At 51.2% G+C, this 21,717-nt stretch overlaps 1 protein-coding gene across 1 annotated transcript; it reads left to right on the top strand.

The window, feature by feature from the left end:
• The first annotated feature begins 520 nt into the window (after positions 1–520).
• ETS2 (ETS proto-oncogene 2, transcription factor) lies at positions 521–21,106 on the top strand. The gene is made up of 10 exons (XM_075542288.1): positions 521–696; positions 6,190–6,261; positions 9,415–9,526; positions 10,643–10,762; positions 11,255–11,455; positions 12,885–12,968; positions 14,282–14,506; positions 15,522–15,785; positions 17,731–17,849; positions 18,630–21,106. The coding sequence occupies exons 2-10, from the start codon at positions 6,190–6,192 to the stop codon at positions 18,843–18,845; spliced, it is 1,413 nt and encodes a 470-aa protein (XP_075398403.1). The 5' UTR covers positions 521–696; the 3' UTR covers positions 18,846–21,106.
• The last annotated feature ends 611 nt before the right edge of the window (positions 21,107–21,717 follow it).

The raw sequence follows: 21,717 nt of genomic DNA, 5'->3' as shown, positions 1-21,717 counted from the left end.
AGAGAGTCGAATCTACTTTAGAGGGCACGACCCAGAAAGACCTTAGTACCCAAGCGCGGCGACCACGCGGCGCCACCAGCTCTCGCCACTCCTCCATCCATGCTGAATTCGAATGGCAGGTTTCCTGTGAAAGCCTCAAGGACCAGGAAAGGAAACCAATTTGTCTTGGGAGGAACTCTGCCGGCACCCCAGCCCCCACCCGGGCCCTGGGACCGAGCCAGGTGACAGCGGGCGCGGGAGAGAGGTGCCCGCCGGCAGAACCCGCTTCTCCTCTCCTCCGACCCCCACTTCTGCAGCTCTCCCCACGTCCTCTCCGTTCGCGTCTCCTTTCCCCTCCCGTCTTCCTTCCACCTTTTCCTTCCTTTCTCCCCTCCCCTTTCTCGCCAGTCTCCCCGCCTCCTCCGCTAGCTCTCCCGCGTCCCCATCCTCCTCCCTCCTGCTGTCTCCTCCCCCGGCCCTCCCCTCCCCTCCCCTGGGTCTCCTCCCCCCCTTAGTCCCTCCCCCCCGCGCTCCAGAAGAGCCGCGCCGCGAGGGGCACCGGCCGGTTAGTTCCTCCAGCGCGGCGCCGAGGGCAGGGTACCCAAGCCTGAGCGCCCGGCTCGCCGCCCCCGCAGCGCCCCCGCGCCCCGCGCCCCGCGCTCTGCCTCGCCCCGCGCGCCCCGAGCCGCCGCCGTCCGCACTGGCCTAGCCGCAGCGGTAAGAGTGGGGTCCCGGGCTGGGTGGGCGGGCGGTGTCTGCGGGGGCCAGGGCGCTTGGAGCCCCCCTCCGCTACGCAGATCGTGCGGGGCGTGCTGGCTGGGCGTCCGCGGAGAGACTCCCGCAGTGCCACGCTCCACTCCTTGGCTGGGGTGACCCAGGAGCGGGTCGTGGGGGACATCGAGTTCTGGATCCCGCGGCGAGCCTGGGGGATCTGGGTGGGGGTGGCGGCTCTTTAGAAGCGGAGGGGCGCGCGTCTGGGTTCCGCTCTCCGGATGATCCCCCCCGCCATACCTCCCCCCAACCCCGCGCACCGGATGGCCCTAGGGGTGGTGGAGGGCCTGGCGGGCGCCTTCGTGCCCAGGGCCCCGACCACGTAGTCTGGGCTCCCGGGCCTGGCGCACTCGGGCGGTGCCGCCGGGTCGCCAGGCGGCCTCCCGGGCAGGGCGCAGAGCTTGTTTCACTTTGCTTTGGCTTTGTTTTCTAAAAAGGCTGTGCGGGCCCGAGTGGCTGCTCTTTGCTGGGGTTCTTGCCTGGGGGGTTCCCCTGGGGCCTGAATGCGCCGAGGGTGTCCGCCACGCCGGAGGACGTCGGGGTGGCCCCGGAGCGTTGTCCGCGGGCCGTGCGCCTCGGGCGCACTCCGTATTCGACCGAGACTTCATCCGGTTTCCGACAGTGGAGGGCGGCGCAGGGCCCGAGATGGAGGCTGCCGGATCGGGGGACACGCGCCTAAGCTGGAAGGTGGCACCTCGAAAACGTGCGGGAGCTTAGGGTTCCCGCGTCACCTGCCAGGCGACATCCCGGGCCCACCCGGCGATCCAAGGGAGGCCTCAGGAGAGTGAGCCGGCGCCCCCCCCCTGCCCCCCGTCCTTCCTAGACCATTTCGGGTGCCCCTACACCGCCGGATTCGAGGGGGGGGCTCGCCGACGTCAATGAGGGATCCTGGAAGCCAGACTGCTTTTATTTCCCTGTTTTTCAAGTACTTTGAATGTAGGAGAAATTGAGTATTTGTGTGTGCGTTTGGGGACTTCAGTGCATTTTTATGTTGATCTGTACTAAATTCCAAGGTAGACTAAAATAGCAGTTGTGCTACTAATTTAGAAAGTAAGTGAGCAGGCCCCTTTGGAGATAGGAGTCATTTATTTTAATTCACCAGCGAGAGATTACGTGTGTACCATACAGTGGAAGCGATGTGTGTGTGTTATCTGCCGGCCCACACTGCGAGCAATCACTTAGATAAATCTCCAAGTTAAGGTTTATTAAAGTTCTGAGTAATACCACAGTACTGTAAATGTTTAGCCCCGTGTACCCCCGGGGAAATATATTCAAACACTCATTTCTGGGCTTAGTCATTCATCTCTAAACTTTCTAAAGAGAAAAGACAAAACTAACCTTTCAAGGGGTGCCACAGTTTGTTAGCTTTATATTATCAAATCCTCCCAAACGCCAAATCTGCATTCTAAGCTTGCATAACCGATCACATGTGCTAATATAGGTCTGATAGCAGGCAAGTACATTCTGCTGGGTTTTAAGCCATTCCATTTGGTTAAGGCCCCCACCCCCATGCCCCTTGAGGCTTCAATATGGTGACACTTAACAGGACCTAAACTTGAAGTTGATTTATGTGGAGAAACCTGGCATGCCTGTCACTTTTAACAAGCTGTGTTGAGGAAAATGAGGGAACTTAAATTTGATTAGTTATGTGTCTGCCTGAAACCATTTGGCAAAGAGCACTTTGATTCTACAGGGTGTTTTTTTTTTTTTTACAAAACTCATTAAGACTGGACAACAAAAGAATTCTATTGTGTAGCCAGTAATTATAGCTCTGTATGTGGGAGTAGGAGGCTGCCTTTTCTCCTGGTATTTGTACACAAAAGCCAAACAGAGCTTTTCCAAAGTTGTCCACAGCCTTTCTTCTCTGCTCTGGGAAGGTGAGTGGTTCGAACCCGCTCAGGTGCCTTGGCAGAAAGACCTGCCTGGCAGGCTGCTTCCCAGAACTCAGCCATTGGAAATCCGGTTGGAGCAGGGTTCTACTCCGACACCCGTGGGGCTCTGTGAGCTGGAATCGACTGGACAGCAACTGGTTTTGCTGGCTTCTGTGTAGATGCTGGACAAACCCAAGACGTCCATTGTCTCAGCCTTCTGTTTGAGGCATGTTTATTTCATCAACAAGTCGCCTGGCTTAATTCTACCCACATGAATGACACAGCTGTCAGGGAAGGGGGACTTTCACATAGTCAGGAGTAATTACTGCCATTCAGTCAGTCGGACTCGGAGCAACCCAAAATTGGGTTTCCAAGATGGCGTTTTTTTTAATGGGAGCAGCCTCGTTCTTTGAAGGATAGGTTTGGACTCTGGCTAGTGAGTGTGAGTGTGAAACTGCTGGCCTTGTAGCTAGCAGCCCAGCGCCTCCAGGACCCCTTTCATAAGGAGCAGCAACCAGACCACTTGTGTGCTATCTGCCCTTTAGTGACTTGAAGGTAGAGGGGCTCGTGCCTGCCACAGTGGATTAGGACCATGTACAGCTGGGCTGGGATCCCCCCCACCCCCCTTGCCCGGTAGTTGCACGATTCAGGTATGTTGCTTTGCTTCTGGGCCTTCTCTGCCTCCCTGCCATGCAAGGTGGGATACCAACTCCCTCTGGTAGGTTAGGAAGAGTCCAGGAAGTGGGAGTACATGGTACTGAAAGAAGAACTCTCTGGTGGTTTGGTGGGTTATGCATTGAACTGCTAACCACAAGGTTGGCTGTTTGAATCAGCCAGCTGCCTCACGGGAGAATGCCGAGGCAGTCTGTTCCCGCCACGATTTAAAGTCTCAGAAACCCAAAAGGGGCAATTCTGTTCCATCCTGCCAAGTGGTTATGAGTTGGAATAAGTCCGATGGCACTGGGTTGGTAGGTTTTTAAGAAGCTTGGGGTTGAGGGCTCAGGGAGTACCTGCGATGGCAAGGTAGACAGACCGGAACTTCCAATCCAGTGTGTCCATTTTGCATCCCCGAACAGCGCCTCTCCCCACCCACCCACCCCAGAATGATGGTCACGGTCCTCTTCCCCTTCTACTGGTACCAGGATCATTTGCTGCCAGCCAGGGGAGTTTACAGCCTTTCCAATGACACTCCTCTCCCGATGTGTGTGTGTTGGGTTGGGTGGCAGGGTTAGTGGGCGGTCTGATTTAGCTCTCATGTTGATCATAAAGAGGAAACAAGCACACCCTTGCATTTAAATAGGAACACGAGAATACGATAATTGCAGCTTCCAGTAAGTCATAGAAAGGGCAGCCTCTTCGCAGTGAGGTTCTTGGGTGTTAGAGGTGGAGACACCTACTAAAGGGCGGGTTCGGTAGGCGTACCCTTGTGTACAGTGTTGTGATGGGCCGTTAGCTCATGGCCATGGCGCAGGGGAGGAGAGTGAGCAATGCCTCTCGGCAGAGGTTGCCGGCCCCGTGTGAGGCCAGTTGTCATGGAGTTGATTCTGACTCGTGGGTGTCAGAGGACCCCCGTCCTCCCTGGGGTTCTCAGGGACTGCTTTTCCACAGCATGTCAGCAGGCCTTTTATTCTGAGGCCTCTCTGGCTGGATTTGAACCTTCACACTTCCTCTTAGTAGCTGCGCATGGGAAGAGTCCATTCTCTGCACCACTTGGGCGCTCCTTCAACGGAGTTTCCCCTGACCTATTTGAAGCTGAGTCTCAGTCACTCTTTGCTCAGCACTCTGGCAGTGCGTTTTACGAGCGGCCGTCAGAAACTTGTGGACACATGGGGTGGAAAAAAGACCATTGTCCCACAAACGTTTTGAAGGTCCCTGTATGTCTTTAGAACTTAACCTGGCCCAGCAAGTGCATTTGGGGGCCTCCAAGTACGTGTGCAGGCTGCTCTCTGCTGTCCAGTGCATGCCAACTCCCAGGGATTCTGTAGGGGGTTTCCGAAGCTGCAGACCTTGATCAGGGCAGCTAGCCTCATCTTTCTCCCGAGGGGCAGCTGGTGGGCTCTGACTGCTGACCTCGCGGTTAGCCCCCAACACGCGTCCATCATCCTTCCCGTTTGTTATAAAGCCTGAAAACTCACTGCTATCGAGCTGATTCCACCTTCCAGCTACCCTATAGGCTAGGGTAGCACTTCTCTCAGTGGGTTTCCAAGGCGATAACTGCTTATTGGGGTAGAAAGCCACATCCTTATCTCATGGAGCAGCTGGTAGATTCGGTATAGTGCCACCGAGTTGATTCTGACTCGTGGCGACCTAGAGGACAGGGCAGAACTGCCGCTGTGGGGGCCCAAGACGAACGCTTTCTTCTGAGGAGCAGCCAGTGGTTTCAAACTGCCGACCTTGTGGTTAACAAGCCAACCCGGAACCACGCGTGCCCTTTTGTGTTAAAAAGAGCGACACAGATGAAGTGAATTTCAGCCCAGCTCTAGTAACCGAATGTATTGGTTATGTAAGTGCGCAGCGGGTCTGCACATTGTTATGGAGATATAGGTGATCAGGTCATTGTGAAAGTCAGTGCATTCCTAAGTTAAAAAACAACCACCACCAAGCCTGTGTACCCCAGTCTATCCTGATTCGGAGAGCTGCTCCACAGGGATCTGTTTGAAGACAGCTTGCCAGGCCTTCCTTCAGAGGTACCTCTGGGAGGGATCATACTTCCGGCCCTTAGGTCCATTAACACAGGGGGTGGGGTGGGAGACACATTTCTGTCCCCATTGGCCAGAAATGCCCAGAAGTCGTGCGTGGCTGCTGCCTAGTGACAGCCGGAGGACAGCGCAGGCTGAGAATAAGAGTGGGCCATCATCAGAATCACTTCCTCTTGTAGAAACACACAGCTGAGCCACACACAAGGCCTGACATATTGTGAACTTGCATGCCCAGGCCAGGAGGCTCTGGGGCGCTGCAAAAGCATTTGGGCTGAACAGTTGGTTCTCTTTTATTCCCTTGCTAGATGTGCGCTTCCTCCTCATAGCATAACCCAGGAGAAAGGAAGGGAGAGCATTCCCAGCAGCCCTCCCTGGGATAGGCCCTCTGGGGGCTGGCTGTGCACGTGTGTAGACAGGCAACTGCCTAGGCCCATGCTCCCAGTTGCCTGTAGACTGACGGTAAAGGGAAGCTCCTCCCCTCCTCCCCCAGTACAAGACAGTCTGCCTCATTGTAGCAACCCCAGGAAGACTACTCCGCAGGAAGGCTCCCTTGGGTAGCCGTCAGCAAGGGACTTGCTGCTTGTCTGTTTCCCCTTTTGGCAGTGGAATTCAGAGGAGTCAGCATGAGGTAATGTTCAGTAATCTAAATGGTATACCCAGTTATTGTCCTTTGTAGGGGTTTTGGCTTTTACGATATGTGCGAGAAAGGCCATTAAAATAAGAGCTGGGGTTACATTTTGACTTACCTGTTGGGCTGTGGGAGTTGGACAGCCGGAATCAAGTATTGATGGATGCTGCCCGCCATGACTTCTCTTAAGACGTGCTTGTTTAAACTTACTCACCTCTGACCCTCTTTTGTCTCTTTCCAGATGAATGATTTTGGAATCAAGAACATGGATCAAGTGGCACCTGTGTCTAACAGTTACAGAGGGATCCTCAAGGTGGGTGGTCAAGACTTTAAAAGATTAAAAAAAATGAATGGGAAAATGAATGATGGGCTGGGTCCCAGAAAGCAAGTTCTAGTGTTGTCATTTGAATTTGCTGGGTGGGGCTCTGGGTTCTTGGCTTAATTGCTCCGGACCTCAGCTTTGTAGTCTTCAAAATGGGTGTCTTGATGCTGGCGCAGTTTGTTCCCCAAGAAAGAGAGCCGCTCAGCTCGTGGGTGGCAAGGCCTCTGTGGTTTGTTTCTGAGGCTCCAGCCAAGGGCAGAAAATGTGGTTCTCAGTTGCGCAGAGCTGGCGAGCTTCTCTCTTCTGTCTTAGCTGCTCAGGAGGTCTCCTGAGTGACACGCGTGATTTAAGAATAGAACGAAAAGAATTCGAAGAGGCAGACAGACCCACTGCTGCAGGCTGCCCTTCTGTCCGAAGAGCGCCAAAGGGCCTCTCCGTAGGGAGAAAACAAGGGTGTCTTGTTTACCTAACAACCCCAAAGATGAAAGGCTCTTCTCTGTGGACACACGGCCCACAGAGCTGCTCTCCTAGTTGCTTTTAGGGACATGCTGTGGCAGCCAGATGTTTCCACATGCCTTCTCCAAATGCGGCAGGAAGGTGTGTTTGAGCATGATGGGACGAGCGTGCTTCTAAAGCAGTCTTATGAAGAGCAGCCTCCTCAAACCTAGTGTCTTAGGTAGTGATGCACTGTCTCAGGTGTGTTACACATTCTTCTGAAGATCAGCACGCGGTTATCTCAGTGATAGAACCCGAAGAGCTGGAAGTTGGGACTGGCTCTTCTTGTGTTCAGAAGATGACTGATCTCCAAGCTCTTGGGCTTTCTTGCATGATTTGATCAGGATTCCAAGCATGGCAGAAACAATGCAAGCAAAAGAGAATTTGAAGTCAAGGCCACACTCCCAAGAACAAGTTTTCTATAAACATTTGACGCTATCTATGCAATTTCTGCACTTAGAATCGAAATGACCCTTTCAGAAACAGGTGTGTTAAATCGGCTACACAGGTGTGTATTGTTCTTTGGCTTCCTGGTTTAAAGCGAAACAAAAATTGACAGTCATGAAGGCATTTCTTAAGTCACCAGGGCAATGTTCGTGAGAATTGAATAGATAGGTATTTCACCACAGTGAGCCCTGTTGTAAAGCTGCCTGCGAGATAAGATGAGTCTTTTGTACTTGATTGCTTGATTTTCCCCTCTTGGGTTTGAGATGTATTCTGCAGTCAGACGCCATTGTCTTGGGTTTGGGGGCTGGGCTCTTGTCTTCTGACCACTGTCCTTTGCAGTGTGTCACTCATGGTTCTGCTTTTGTGAAAAGAGAGTACGCTAATCAATTTTTATTGGTAAATGTATTCCACATTCTTTTAATTGATGATTCAACAGATGGGTCATTGTATTACACATAACATGGGATTTCCAATTTATGTTGGAAAAATAGAACCTTTCTTCGCTTTTTATTTTTCCTGCACAAGGGAGGCACCAGTGATGAATCAAAACCTAAGAATCTGATTCTTGCCAATGAAGCTTAACTTCAAAGGGAGCTACTTTCATAAAAGTTACTCAGATTGTCTGAAATCAAGACAATATTGAGGTTTTATATTTTCGTGTGTCTCTCCACTCCCTTAAGCTGTAACGGGAAAATAGTTAAATAATTCACTGAATCAACTCATTGAGTTGATTCCAACTCTTAGCGACCCTATAGGACAGAGTAGAACTGCCCCTGTGGGTTCTTGAGGCTTCGAACCTTCGAAGGGAGTAAAAAGCCTCCAATTTCTCCTGTCTAGTGGTTTGGGGTGCTGTCTAGTGGTTTGGGGTGCTGACCCTTAAAGCTGTAGATAGATTATACCTATTTCCAGGGGCATTCTTTCTCCTTAGCAGATTTGGAAGGTTTTTGTCTTTTTTTTCTTGGTAAATGTATGGGTTTTGAACCATTTTCCATTTCTTCATGTCATTAATCTTCAGTGATATGAATTAATTCATTGCGTGGCTCAGCCTGGACTTCTCTATCACCCGTCACAGAAGCTCAGTGTCCCTTCAGCATTGTGCCACCCACCTGCTCTAACCCCAGGCTGTACGCCCTGGAATCTAGCTGCTCCGACTCACAGCGACCTATGGAACAGGGTAGCACTGCTCCTTAGAGTTTCTCAGGCTGTTCCTGGAGCAGACGGTCTTATCTTTTCCCTTGGAGCAGATGGGGGTCTGAGCTGCTGACCTGGCTGTTAGCAACCCAGCACTCCTCCTGCTTCCCCACCAGGGCTCCTTCAGGTGACCAGTGGTAAACTTTGGTTCTAGATATTTCAAAAAGGAGGATCATACAATGTTTGTGTTTTGTGATTGACTTAACTTCATTTGGCATAATGTTTTCAGGGTTCATCTATACTGTAGAGCAGGCGTCCTCAAACTACGGTCCTGGGGCCACATGCAGCCCACCGAGGACATTTATCCGGCCCACTGGGTGTTTTTGCCCCGTTTGATTTTTACTTCAAAATAAAATTTGTGCAGTGTGCATAGGAATTTGTTCAAAGTTTTTTTTTAAAAACTATAGTCTGGCCCTCCAACTGGTTTGAGGGACAGTGAACTGGCCCCCTGTTTAAAAAGTTTGAGGACCCCCTGCTGTAGAGTATCAATATTTCACTCTCTTTACGGTAGAGTGACATTTCCTTGAATGGATACATCACATCCTGTTTATCCATTCACCTGTTGATGGGTATTTCCCCCCCTTTTTGTGATGTGTAGTGAACATCGGGGTACAAATATCTGTGTGTATGTACCTCCTTTTAATCCCCTTGGGTATATACGTAGGGGTGGCATTGCTGGGTCACAGGGTCTTTACCTTTTTGAAGGTGCGCCAAAGTGACAGATCCCACCAGCGAGAGAGAGAAGGGGGGGGGGGTTCGTTTCAGTTTCTCTACATCTCACCAGCACCTGTTATTTTGTTTTCTTTAATCATAGACATCTCCTTGTGTGTGCCACTTTGAGCCGCTTGGAAATCTATTTAGAGACAGGATTGGCTTAATCCATCTACTGCCCTATCATTGCCAGGCTGACCTGGGGCATTTCATCGAGGTTAGGCGTGGACCACTTCTAAATCGGGTCACTCAGGACATTGAAGCGGAGCGCTTTAGTCTCCTTTCTCCTCTGTTTTCCAGCGCCAGCCAGCCTTCGACATGTTCGATGGGTCCCTGTTTTCGGTTTTCCCCTCGTTGAGCGAAGAGCAAACACTCCAAGAGGTGCCAACAGGCTTGGATTCCATTTCTCATGGTAATTATTTACTCCGCCTTGACAAGTTATGTGTGATTTCCCTGAAGTGGTTGAGTGAATAAAGTGATGACAATTCACTGTGATGAGTGCTGGTAGCCTGAACCTTTGGTATCAAAAGTCCGATCCAGTCTCTGGCCCTAGGAGAAGGCAAGGCGGCTCTCTCTCCCACCAGAACGTCATTCCAGTGTCTTCCCAAGCCAGACACCCGAGCAAAGAAACGGTTGTGGCTGGATTGCAGTAGATTTCCATTCTTGATAACTTCCAGCATTCCGTCAGACTGGGTCTTTATTTCCGCGATTCACTCGCAAACCAGCCATGAGCCAGTGGACCTTGGATGCAGACCAAGTTAATATCTCTGTTCACATCGTTGGATAGATCCTCCCCACGTAGAATTTTTGGGAGCCACAGTAATGTGGCTCATGCCTGTTTCTGGTCATGGGTTCTCCCCTGGAGCCTGTCCGGTGGCGCCTCTGCAGTGATGATGGCAGTTAGTGATGGACACCTTCCACAGATGACCTTGTGTCACATACAGTAGGTGCTGGAGCACGCCGTCCGGATAGTGGATAATGACGTGTGGGCTTCCAGAGGCACACTGTCACGTGGCGGTTTCATCCCTGGGCATGGCTGAGGAGCAGCCAGCAGGGGTGTCGCTGCTGTAAGATCTGAGCATGCCGTCCGGTGTAACTTCAGGGTGCTGAGTGTCGTGTGTTCTCCTAGCATGCTTGCACTCTTTCCACCTGTCGCTTAGTTCACTGGAAGGACGTTCAAAGTAGGCTTTTACAACCCATTAAGCCCTTGGATCAAACACTGCTCATTTCTTTCATTGTGTAAAAAATGTTTAGTAGACCTAGGTAGAAACGGAACCTAGGCGAACCGGAAGGAAGCCGACGCACCAGGGAGCTTTACGTAGTTACGAGGTCTACGATCTTGTCTCAACACCACTTACGGGGGGTGGGGGGGAGCGCAGAAATAAGGGTCTGAGTTAAATATTTATACTCCTTTAAGCAATTAATTAGGTAAAGGTTTGAGATCAAAATGGGTCTTTCTTGGAAACTTTTCTCACCCTCGCCCCATCTGATGCTTGAAGCACTAATGGCCCTCGGGGTTTCTCTGCAGAGCCCTCCAACTGCGAGCTGCCTCTGTTAACGCCGTGCAGCAAGGCGGTGATGAGTCAGGCCTTAAAAGCTACCTTCAGCGGCTTCCAGAAGGAGCAGCGCCGCCTCGGCATCCCAAAGAGTAAGTGGGAGCTAGAGCCGCTCTTCTCGGGTGGCTAAGTACTCAGCTCTTAGCGGGAAGGCTGGTGGTTCGAATCCCAGGAGGTACCTTGGAAGAAGGTAACAGGCTGCCATGAGTTGGAATCCGCTCCGTAGCAGCTGGTTTGGTTTTTCGGTTTTGTTTTCTGAGTGCGCTCCATGAACAACATTTGACAGGAATTGCTTGGTCATGGTGTATTTTTTGGACTTTTGTTCAGAATGTCTTGCAAAGAGTTGCTTCTAACTAGTCACATCGGAACCAGTTTATAGGTTTTTTTCCTCTCCAAAACTCGGCTGAACCTGTAATCCAGCTCTTATTAAGTGCACATGAGAGGGAATCTGTTAGCATCGTACAGTTGTCCTTGGACACAGAGGTGTCTCGTTCGTGTATTGATGAGCACAGGTCAGGGTGACTCTGGCCCGGTGCCGCCTTCCATCCTTGGCCCTTGTTCCATTGTTTTTCCTTCCCCTCCAGATCCCTGGCTGTGGACTGAGCAGCAGGTGTGCCAGTGGCTTCTCTGGGCTATCAATGAGTTCAGCCTGGTGAACGTGAACCTCCAGAGGTTTGGCATGACTGGCCAAGTCTTGTGCAACCTTGGCAAGGAGCGCTTTCTGGAGCTGGCACCTGACTTTGTGGGCGACATTCTTTGGGAACATCTGGAGCAGATGATTAAAGGTACCAGATGAATGGCGTGGCTCCTCATCTGGGTCAGCTGGGGCCGGGAAGGGTGACGGGCCATTGGTGCTTTTCAGCTGTAGGCTTGGCTGATCCAAATAGTTTAAAGTAAATTGCCTGAAAATACCACCCTAGTGAGTCAGCTATATGGCAGTGATTATAGATTATTTTTCTTCCACTTAAGAATATGTGTGTGTGTATTAAGCATCAAGTATAGCCACAAGGCAATTGAGTGAGTCACTGATTTGTTCACAAAGAACCCAGTTCGTTGTGGGAGGGCATGCATGTTGAGTTGGGTATACAGGGCATCCTGTTCTTAGGGGTTGACTACAGAAAATCAGTCAGCCGAAGACAAAGGATTTCTTGTAGTCCATTCAATTCTGAATTCCAAAGTAAATTTTCCAAAGTCCAAGTGGCGCCCTCCTTTTGCTCTTGGTTTGCAGGCTGTGTAAACGAACGTGTGAGTGTTTGGCCCGTGTCTGCACATTGGTGCATTGAAAGAGCACGCCAGAGCGCACTGCGAGGCTGCAGTGGCCGCCGGACAAATGGAGAATAATCATGATCCAGACCCTGAAAGAGTTAGGAGAGCGATGTGAAAAGTGCGTTGAGTTAGAGTTACTGTGATGGATCACTGAATTTTAAAGTGAGCAACCCTAAATCTTTGTAGACGCAGGGAAGTACCCTGATTGAATTGGAGTCAAGCACGCTGAGTGTCCATGGGTACTATAGACTCAACGACTTGGCAGCCTTAGGAATCTGAGGACTCTGGGTATATATATATATAATTTCCCCCCTTATTTTTAAAGACCTCCTATTTTCTCTGAAATTGAACAGGTCTTAATCTGAGAAGGTTCTGCTGAACCTGATTATTGGCAAACCTGGCATGTTTTACTGTTGATCAGACGTAGTATGTGAGTGTGTACGTGTATTTGTAGTTAAGCAAATATGCACAGAAGGTCCATGTTTCTCCGCTTCGAGGTCCTTGGACAAATGTGACCCTGTGACACACGCACAGGGCATCATATAACTCTCCGTGCTATACTTGAGACACTTCTGGGTGGACGGTGCTGGGCCGTAAACGCCATGGGGTCAGGAACTGTGTCTGTCTTGTACTGTACTGCCCCGTGGGATTGCTTCATAAGCATGAAGAGAGTGCTTTCATAAGCATTCAACTGTTTGTAGATTGTGAATGAGGCTTACCCATAAACTTTAGACCTTTCAGAATATGCAAAATAAGCCATCTTCATTTCCAGGGCCTTTTGTCCATTAACTAGAAACATGTGTCGCCAACTCTCGTTCTTTTGCACGCCACATGCTTGTCAGCTTATAAAACTATTAGAGACCAGTCATTTGGAAAGTACCTTTCCTTTTTCCACATGTGGTTTTTACTGTGAGTTGCAATCTTAGGTCTTCTGTGTCTGTTTTTCAGAAAACCAGGAAAAGACAGAAGATCACTATGAAGAAAATTCACACCTCAACTCGGTTCCTCATTGGATTAATAGCAATTCAATAGGTCAGTCTGATGAACGCAGCCCCTAGGATCTTGGCTGTTCGTCTTCCTGTGAGATTCGGACTCGATTTCTGGAAGGATCGAGACCTGCCTGGTCTGAAGTTGAGGCAGAATATGACGGCTGAGCTTCTGTACACTTGAAATGTGGCTGGTCTATGTGGACATCTGAATTTTGGAAGCTTTGGGGTGTAGCAGGAGCCCTGGTGGCACTGTGGGTTAGGTATTGGGCTGCTAGTCCCAAACTGGATTCAAATCCACTACCCACCAGCTGGCTGCTCCTGTAAAGACAACCTCAGAAACTATGTAGGGTTGGTATGAGTCAGAATCCATTTGATGGCAGTGGATTTGATTGGAAACAGTATCATAATGTATGGTTATTATGCACTGCTTTAATAATGTATGAACTATTGATAGGCCATTAAAAACAATGCTACGGGACATTTTAGGCTAAACTAATTTCTTGTTACTTTTACTGGAGTTAGACATTGTAGGAGTGCCTCGCTGTTCCCTTTTATATGGTCAGCACTGGTCTAGGGAGTTCAGAGAGCAAGGGGCGGGGTAAGTGGCTTTGGCCAGGTTATCAGGCAGAATTACAAAGGAGGAAACTTTAGTGTCAACAGCAGTTAAACACTTGGCTGCAAGCAGGTTGGTTTTTCGAACCCACTCACTGGCTTTACAGAAGAGTGAGCCTGGCAAGTGCTCTCCTAGGTAAAGACTACAGCTGGAGACCCTTTATGGGGCTGTTCTGCTGGGTCGGACTAGATCACAGTGAGTCAGCACATAGTGGCGGCACCCACAAATTGCAAAGAAAAGAGGCCAGTGTGGGAAGCCGTCCCCCATTTGCTCTGGTCTGGAGTTTTCAAAGGGCTCCTGGGTGCTGTGCTGGCAGGGGTAGGCTGAGTAGGGCGTGGGGATCGGGAAATGTGCTTTGATGGTGTCAGGCCAGCTCTGATTCTGCTCAGGCCTCAGGGTTTAACTCCTATGCACTTGAGGGCCTCCTGCTGAGCATCAGCTGGCCCTGGGGTTTACCAGTTGGGCCTTTCATATGGAGCTTCCTGCCTCCCTGAGCTGTAATTTTCAGAGGTTAACTCCCAGTGAACTTGGGTGGAAGCCCGGGCTTTGCATCCAGACATGCTATAAGGCTTGAGAAGAGGGGGCCTTAGTGGGCAGCCTGTTGCAAAAGCCACATTTGACGTAGGATTTGCAGAGGGGCAATGGGCGCCAGAGGGAGAGAGCAGGCAGGACTGGGCGCGGGTGGTGTGCTCAGGACTTAAAGTGACCGCTCATCTTCCCTAAGTGCTGTCTGCCTGTTCCAGGTTTGAGCATGGAGCAGGCCCCCTACGGGATGCAGACACAGAGCTGCCCCAAAGGCAGTCTCCTGGACAGCTTGTGTCAGCCCTCACCTGTGCCCGGTGCCCTCAGTTCCGAGCAGGAGTTCCAGTTGTACTCCAAGTCCCGACTCAACACCATCAGCGTCAACTACTGCCCCGTCAGCCAGGACTTCCCGGCAAGCAACCTGAATTTGCTCCCTAACAATTCCGGTAAGATGGGCTGCATCCAAGTGTCCCTGTACATCAGGCTGTCGGCTTGTTTCTGGGAGCTGGGGCGAGGTCCCCCATCTGAGAATGATTTTCCCCCCTCCCCTTAATAAATACACCCTCTTTTCCACCATTGGAAGGGGTCAGAGTACTTGTCCACATTCTGAGGGGCTTTGGGCTCTACCAGACATTTGGTTCTTCCAGCTGTCACACACAGTCTGTCACACGCATTCAGGGCGCCAGGAAAGCAGAGGAGTCGAGTCCCTACTCGTGAGGATTTCAGTCCTCTCACGAACGGGTGTTTCAGGAGAGACAGACTTGGGCATGTGACAGGCTTTTGGATTGAAACTGAAACATAGATAAGGGACACAGCCCATTTCTTTGTCGTTCATCTTAGCCAGTTGACTGCTCAGCTTCTTCAGCTTCTCCACAAGGTTCCACCGAGGGGCAGGTGGGTGGGTGGTTACACCCGAGCTTTGCATGGGCTGGAAATGGGACTGCGGTATTCTGCACGGAAGGCAAGGATCATAGTAGGATTGAGCCGCCACTGCCTGCTCGTTGCTTTATAGCATTCTGTTGTAGAAGCTACCGTGCATTTACTTGCCCCTTCTACAGTGGCTACGGTTAGCAGTTCGAAACTACCAGGTGCTCTGGGAGAGAAAGAGGAGACTTGTCACTCCTGTCAAGAGTGTACAGACTCTTGTGATAAACGTTGTATGAGCCCCAATAAAATGATTTGGGGGGAAAAAGTTACAGAACTCCCGTGCTGCCTTGCCACCAATCAGAGTGCACTGGATGGCAATGAGGTTTTTTTTCCCCTTCTTTTTGTGTCCTATTGATGGCTGGTGTGGTTTGTACACTTAATGTAAGGATTCAGCTCCTGGTGTGAGGAGTCGCTGAGAGACTGGGCACCGTTCTGCACCCCTCAGAGAGTGCAGGTGACACTAGCCTGGAGTGATGCCCCAGGTCCCGGTCACTGCCCTGGAGGACTCAGCAGAGTTCTGTGTTTCTGCGCCAGGTAAGCCCCGAGAGCACGACTCAGTCGAGAGTGGCGCAGACAGCTTTGAGAGCTCCGACTCGCTACTGCAGTCCTGGAGCAGCCAGTCTTCCCTGCTCGACGTGCAGCGGGTGCCTTCCTCCGAGAGCTTCGAGGACGACTGCAGCCAGCCCCTCGGCCTCAGCAAGCCAACCATGTCCTTCAAGGATTACATCCAGGAGAGGAGCGACCCGGCGGAGCAGGGCAAACCAGTTATACCTGCAGCCGTGCTGGCAGGCTTCACAGGTGAGTGTGGCCACACAGCCCTGCCCGGAGTCCCCTGTGACCTGCAGCGAGCCAGGCTGAACAAGGGCCACTCCAGTGGACGCTCCCGATCTCTGCCAGGCTGGCTGGATCCTACAAATGCCACCCGTGTTGGGATTTCTGTGGGGCCCATGAAAACTGCCAGGCTGTGCCCAGGGTGTTCTGGGCATCCCAGAAAGGAGTGAGGGACGTGGGGAGGGAGGGGACGCTGGCCTGAGGAACTCCCTTCCCAGGACCAGGGCGCTAAGCCTGCCACTCAGGCCAGGGCTCTGTCAGGGAGGGGCTGAGAAGCCTGCGTCCAGCCACGCAGGCACTGTTTACCTCTTCTCCTAAAGTCTTATTGTGAAAGTTTAGGCGAGAGCTATTCTAGGCACAGGACAAATATTAACACTGTTTTTGTAACCCAATGTTTCCAGGACTTCAGCAAAAACACGGATTATTTTCATTGCCTGCTGTGTCCTTAAATGGTACTAACACCCCCCCCCCCATGTTTTGACCATATGGAGCCGTTAAGGATTAAAAAACAAAATTTGATTGGTTAAACTAAGCATTTGTAGGCACACCCCCCCTCGTTTTCCAGTCTATAAATAGGTTGGAAAGGAATACACTGCTGTGTGGAACTTGGGAGCCCAGGGGCGGCAAACAGCTCTGGTGCTGCCTTTCACGTTAATGGGAGACAACAAAAAAGTCCACTTTTCGTCGGGTCAGCCCCTTGTGGCCATGCGCCTGCTGTACTTCCATGGGGTAGCAGGGAGCACAGCAGGGTGTCCAGTGGCTCTTAGGTTTGGCTTTTTGTTTCGCAGTCGGTTGCCAAGGCCTGTGTTCTAAGCCAAGGTGGACTGCAACCCCCACCCGCCCGTCTGTGAATGGCTGGTGTTTGCACCTCCCAGGGCGGCTGCCAGCCGGGGGTGGGGTGGGGTGCAGGAGGTAGACTGCTCCCCCCATGGATGTAGGTTACCCAGCCCGTCTTAGAGGGGCGCCAGCGGGTTTGGGGGAGTAGTGGCTGTGAGGTGGCAGGAGATGGGGGTGAGCTGGAAGACAACTGTGTGTGGCCCCCGGCAAGGGGCCTGCTCTCCAGCGGCTCTCTGTCTTGCAAAATGATAGCTGCAAAGGCACGCCGGGAGCGCTTTGTCCAGCACAACTGCGGGGAGGCCGTGAGCGTGTTGCCGCTGGTGGCTTGCCGTGAGAAAGCCCGCCTCAGGGAGGCCGAGCCACCGCCAGCTGGGTCTTTCCACATACTAAGCTCTCTGGAGGAAATGCTTCCTTGGTCGCCCCTATCCCGTTGGAGTAGAGTTTCTGGAAATAAATGGTGAAGGCTTTAGCATGAGGAACCAAACAGGTGTTGTTGCTTGCCATTTGGGCAGAAAGACCAGAGCCAGATATCAAGGGGACATGGTCTCCACTGACGGGGCAGCTTCATATTTAGGGTCCAAACTCATCTCCTTCAGCCACCAGCACCTGGAGTTGCACCTGTGTGTTGGCATTCGATTCAGAGAGTTGGGTTGCTGCCTTCCACGAGCTTGTTTGATTAGGATGACTGAGAGCCCAAGGCACCATGGTTAGGGGTTCGGCTGCTAATCGAAACGGTGGTGGTTCGAGTTCACCCTGCAGCTGTTGAAGAGAAAGACCTGCGTCCGAATCCATTCAAAGGTGGCAATGACCAGTGAGAATGAGTATTCTTGGAGTCCCTGGGTTACGATGCTTTTAACCCCCTGGCTGCTCATAGGAACGTCCCTTCACACCCACCGAGGGCTAGGTACCTCAGAAGACCGGCCTGGCGGATGGCTTCTGGAGGTCTCAGTTCTGAAAATCCCACGGAGCAGTTGTGCTCTGCACACCTGGGGTGGGTGGTCGCTGTCAAAAGTGGTCTAAGCCCTGTGCTAGTTCACAGTGATGGGAACGTGCCATTCTCCTCTCGCCCGTCCAGGCAGTGGACCTATTCAGCTGTGGCAGTTTCTCCTGGAATTACTCTCAGACAAGTCTTGCCAGCCATTCATCAGCTGGACAGGGGACGGATGGGAGTTCAAGCTTGCTGACCCCGACGAGGTAAGGTCAGGCCTGGGAGACCTCTGGACTCTGAGCACTTGATTGCATCCTGTGGGGCTTTCACACGCAAAGGCCTCACTGTGTGAACCTACACCTTCCTACCTGAGCCTTCAGGCAACGGCGCACACAGGCGAGGAATCGGAGATGTCTTGATAGGCACGTTGCCAGTGTGTCCTGGGTGTGCACATGGTCCTGAGAGGGCGTCACCGTCTCACCCCGTCGCGTGATTTTTTTAAAAAGCCCACGCTTTGAGCTGAGACCTTCTCCAGCCCCATGGGCAAATGCCCCAGCCAAGTCGCATTTCTCCGGCTGCCTTCCAGCCTGCTGACCTGAGCTGAGCAGGGCTGGCACTGGCACCCTGCCTTTGATCTCCGGCTTCGGGGGAACATCATCTGTCACCTCTGTGATTCTGTTGGGACAGGAAGGTTGAGGACTGAGTCCTGTCACATGGCCGCTTGTTAATGAGCTCTTCCTGTTAAGTAAGCACCCAGGGGGCAAGACCCCAGCAGCCTGTCCTTTGTCTTGGGGGGTGGGGGGGGAGGCTCTGCGGCAGGAGGTGCCTGAGCCCAGTACGGCCAGTGCTGGGTGTCTCCGGCTCTGTCCTGCACCTTAGGGACAAAGACCTATGGTCCTGGCACGTGTATTAAAACAGATCGTGCTTCTGCGAGCTGGTGCGGTTGTCCGTTCTCTGGCGAACTGGAGTCATCGGCAGGAGAGCGATGTCGTTAGATGTTTCCTCCCGCCTTGAAGTTCATGCCTGTGTCCTTTGGTGCTCCCCAGGTGGCCCGCCGTTGGGGGAAGAGGAAAAACAAGCCCAAGATGAACTACGAGAAGCTGAGCCGCGGCCTGCGCTACTACTACGACAAGAACATCATCCACAAGACGTCGGGCAAGCGCTACGTGTACCGCTTTGTGTGCGACCTCCAGAACTTGCTGGGCTTCACGCCGGAGGAGCTCCACGCCATCCTGGGCGTCCAGCCCGACACAGAGGACTGAGGCTGGCCAGACTGCCTGAGCGGGCCCGGCCCCGTGTGACTGTGATGGGAAGGCCGTCCCGACCGCCGCTCCAGGGACCTTGAGCAGAAGGGATTTCATATGTCCAGGAACATCGCTGAGACGCAGTAGTCTTCCTGCCTCCGAAACCGTGGCCCTCCAGCCGACTCGCATGGCGGAAGGCAGGCAGCAGGGTAGCTCGCTTCACGGGTCTGCCGACAGGCTAACACAATTGACGATGCAGCCAGCCTCCTTCAAGGCAGTTAGGGAAGAACCACCGGGAAGCCGTGCAAGCTCAAGGCCGTCCTGTGTGCGCCCGATTGTGCAGCTACGCTCTGTTTTGTGAGGAGAGCGCAGGGTGCGCGTGCTGCATGCACACGCACGGACACGTGTTGGTTCTCTTTTGCCTTTGGCGACCGCAGAATGCAAACGCGTTCTCTTCGTCTAGAGAGGGGTAGGAGGGTGGGAAGAAATGATTCACGCCATTTCAGAAGTCAGTTTTGTATATATTATTGTTATCTTGTAATTGTTATCAAAATCCCCTACCAGTCCTATTTAACAGAAATTGTATATTGTAATTTAAAATAATATAACTGTATTTCCAAGAAGAATGCAAGACACCCGGTGTTTATTCCTTTTTGTTCAGTAGAACACACAAGGTTGCATCTGCCCAGGACCGATGAAGAGAAATTGTAAAATGTCTATTGACATTTACTCTACCGACAGGAGTGAGATTTAGAAGGGTTAATTCCTTTTGTATTTTTTTTTTAAATGCCATGGCTTATTATGTGGCAAGGACTTTGTACATTTGGGACTTTTTACCAGAAACTAATGGCATATTCTCTGAGGGGGCCCACCTGGCCTCCATGTGGTTTCTTTAATTGTAATGTAAAAGTAAATAGTTACAAAGCAGTATTTTTCTTGACAAATGGCATATGTTTTCCACGTCCGTGCATGCCTTTAAGTCAGTTTATAAACAAAGCTTATTTTATTTTTCAGTTTTGACTGTGTTCTTCCAGTGCACCTACCCCTTGACCTGCTGTCTCCTCCCCCTGCCCTTAGTTATTCTGTATGGTTAAAATAAGAGAACTATTTTTGGAAACATGCAACTCCTTTTCAGAGATCAGGAGGGATTTATGTAGCAGCTATTTTTACTGCAAAAGTAATTCACTGGAAAAAAATGTAATTTGTAAGAAAGCTTTATTTTTATCTCAGCTCCTTGTAAAGTTAAATATTGTAACAGAGCTGAAGGTTCCGGGGTGGGGGCGGGGAACCTTCATGAAAACCTCTTGCACATAAGTGAAGCAGGGCTCATCTGTCCTTGGCCCTCAGTCGTGTTTTAGGTAACATGCTCCACCCCTAGCGTGTCAGAACTATGTTTTACAGGATTCTTCAATGGCTGGAGTTTTGTTTCTCCAGAATTAGCTTTCCAGGTCTTTATTTTCTCGGACCTTCAACCTTTCGGTTAGCAGCTGCAGCTGTTTCAGCATGACCCAGGGATTTGGGATCACATACCAAGTAGCTTGTAGTTCAGGGGAGAATTCCTTCATCTTCTAACTCCATTACTTCACGAGTGGGTTTTTTTTTTTTAGAAGCCCCTTGTTACTGTTGCCGCTGTTCTGCCTGTCCAGCAGGAGATAATTTTGTTACTTCTCCCGGACACTATGTGGGGGCAGAGAGGGTAAACAAGCGGGAAGGAGCATGCACAGCAATAGTTCCTTTGAAGAAAATATTTTGTTTGTGGTGGGAACATCATTACTTGCTTTAGAGCCACTCCTGGTCAGCCAGGGGCTCTTGACCTTTAATAAACTATCAGATCTGGTTGGCTTCATTGTTGAACTGGTCCAGAAAGCTTAAATCGGCTGGGGTGGTTATACGATAACTTGGGGTGGTAGGACAAGCTGGGAAAAGCCAAGCGAATACTGGGGGGACTCCTGACGGGCCCACACCAGATGACCCGTGGTGTGTGTAAGCATAGGATGTGCTTTCATAAGCAGGGTGTATTTATCACTCCCCCATCTGTTGATCACATAAACAGACACAGGACTGGGGACATTTTTCTGCCGAAAGAAGTCTTAGCCATCAATTCATTATATATTGGGCTGAGCCACATGACATTGCTATTGGTCAATTTTTTTCCCTTCTGTTTTTCTCATTAATCGACAAAACCTGGCAGTTTTATATCACTCGACCTAATAGTTGTGGAAACTAAGGTGCATTATAAACTTTTGGCATGGTAATAAACATCTTGTGTATGAACAGTTTGTGCTTTGGTCCGTTTCTTTGGTCTCCACATTTTGTTTACCTAAACTCCCAGAAATAGTTCTCATTCCTACCCTCCTCTGACAGGGAGGAGGTGAAATAAGGATCTTAAGCCCTGATCCAACTTGGCAACCTTTGTGGACAGTCAGACCTCCACTGAACTGATTTTACACCCACGTCTCGCCACCTGTCGGCCATCGCACTGCAGTCACTTGAGATGCTGCTCACAAATATCACAAGGGTCATCCCTGGTACTCCCGGGGAGCATTCCAGCCCAAGAGTAAGAAGCACCTGGCCGTCTACTCATGTCGTCAATGCTAACTGGATCCCAACAGAACCTCCTAGGTTGGAAGGCAAATACGGAGGCTGCAACAGGCCTGGAGCCACGAAGGGGTGGCTCATGACTCAGAAATGGGCAACGTTTTCTTCTGTTTACAGGGTCTCTAGGTTGTCAGGAGGCCATACAACAATCAAATCGGAGTAGTAAACCATAGCAGATGAATCAGCTCTGATGAGCCCTTCCTGAAGGAATGCCCCAAAGTACACCTGGAAAACTTCCCCAGAAGGGATTCTGGTGGTAGATTCAGGTGTGTGTCCTTGTGACAAGCGAAAC

The sequence above is a fragment of the Tenrec ecaudatus genome, chromosome 2 (genome assembly GCF_050624435.1).
Source record: "Tenrec ecaudatus isolate mTenEca1 chromosome 2, mTenEca1.hap1, whole genome shotgun sequence".
Lineage (NCBI taxonomy): Eukaryota > Metazoa > Chordata > Mammalia > Afrosoricida > Tenrecidae > Tenrec > Tenrec ecaudatus.
Note: the sequence above shows the minus strand (reverse complement) of the source record. Positions and strands in the feature narration are given on the sequence as shown.

Excerpts from the sequence above, each read along its gene's own strand:
- ETS2 (XM_075542288.1), top strand. The coding sequence starts at position 6,190 with ATGAATGATTTTGGAATCAAGAACATGGATCAAGTGGCACCTGTGTCT. Across the intron at positions 6,262-9,414 it reads GTTACAGAGGGATCCTCAAG|CGCCAGCCAGCCTTCGACAT; the intron begins GTGGGTGGTCAA and ends TCTGTTTTCCAG. Across the intron at positions 17,850-18,629 it reads AGCTTGCTGACCCCGACGAG|GTGGCCCGCCGTTGGGGGAA; the intron begins GTAAGGTCAGGC and ends GGTGCTCCCCAG.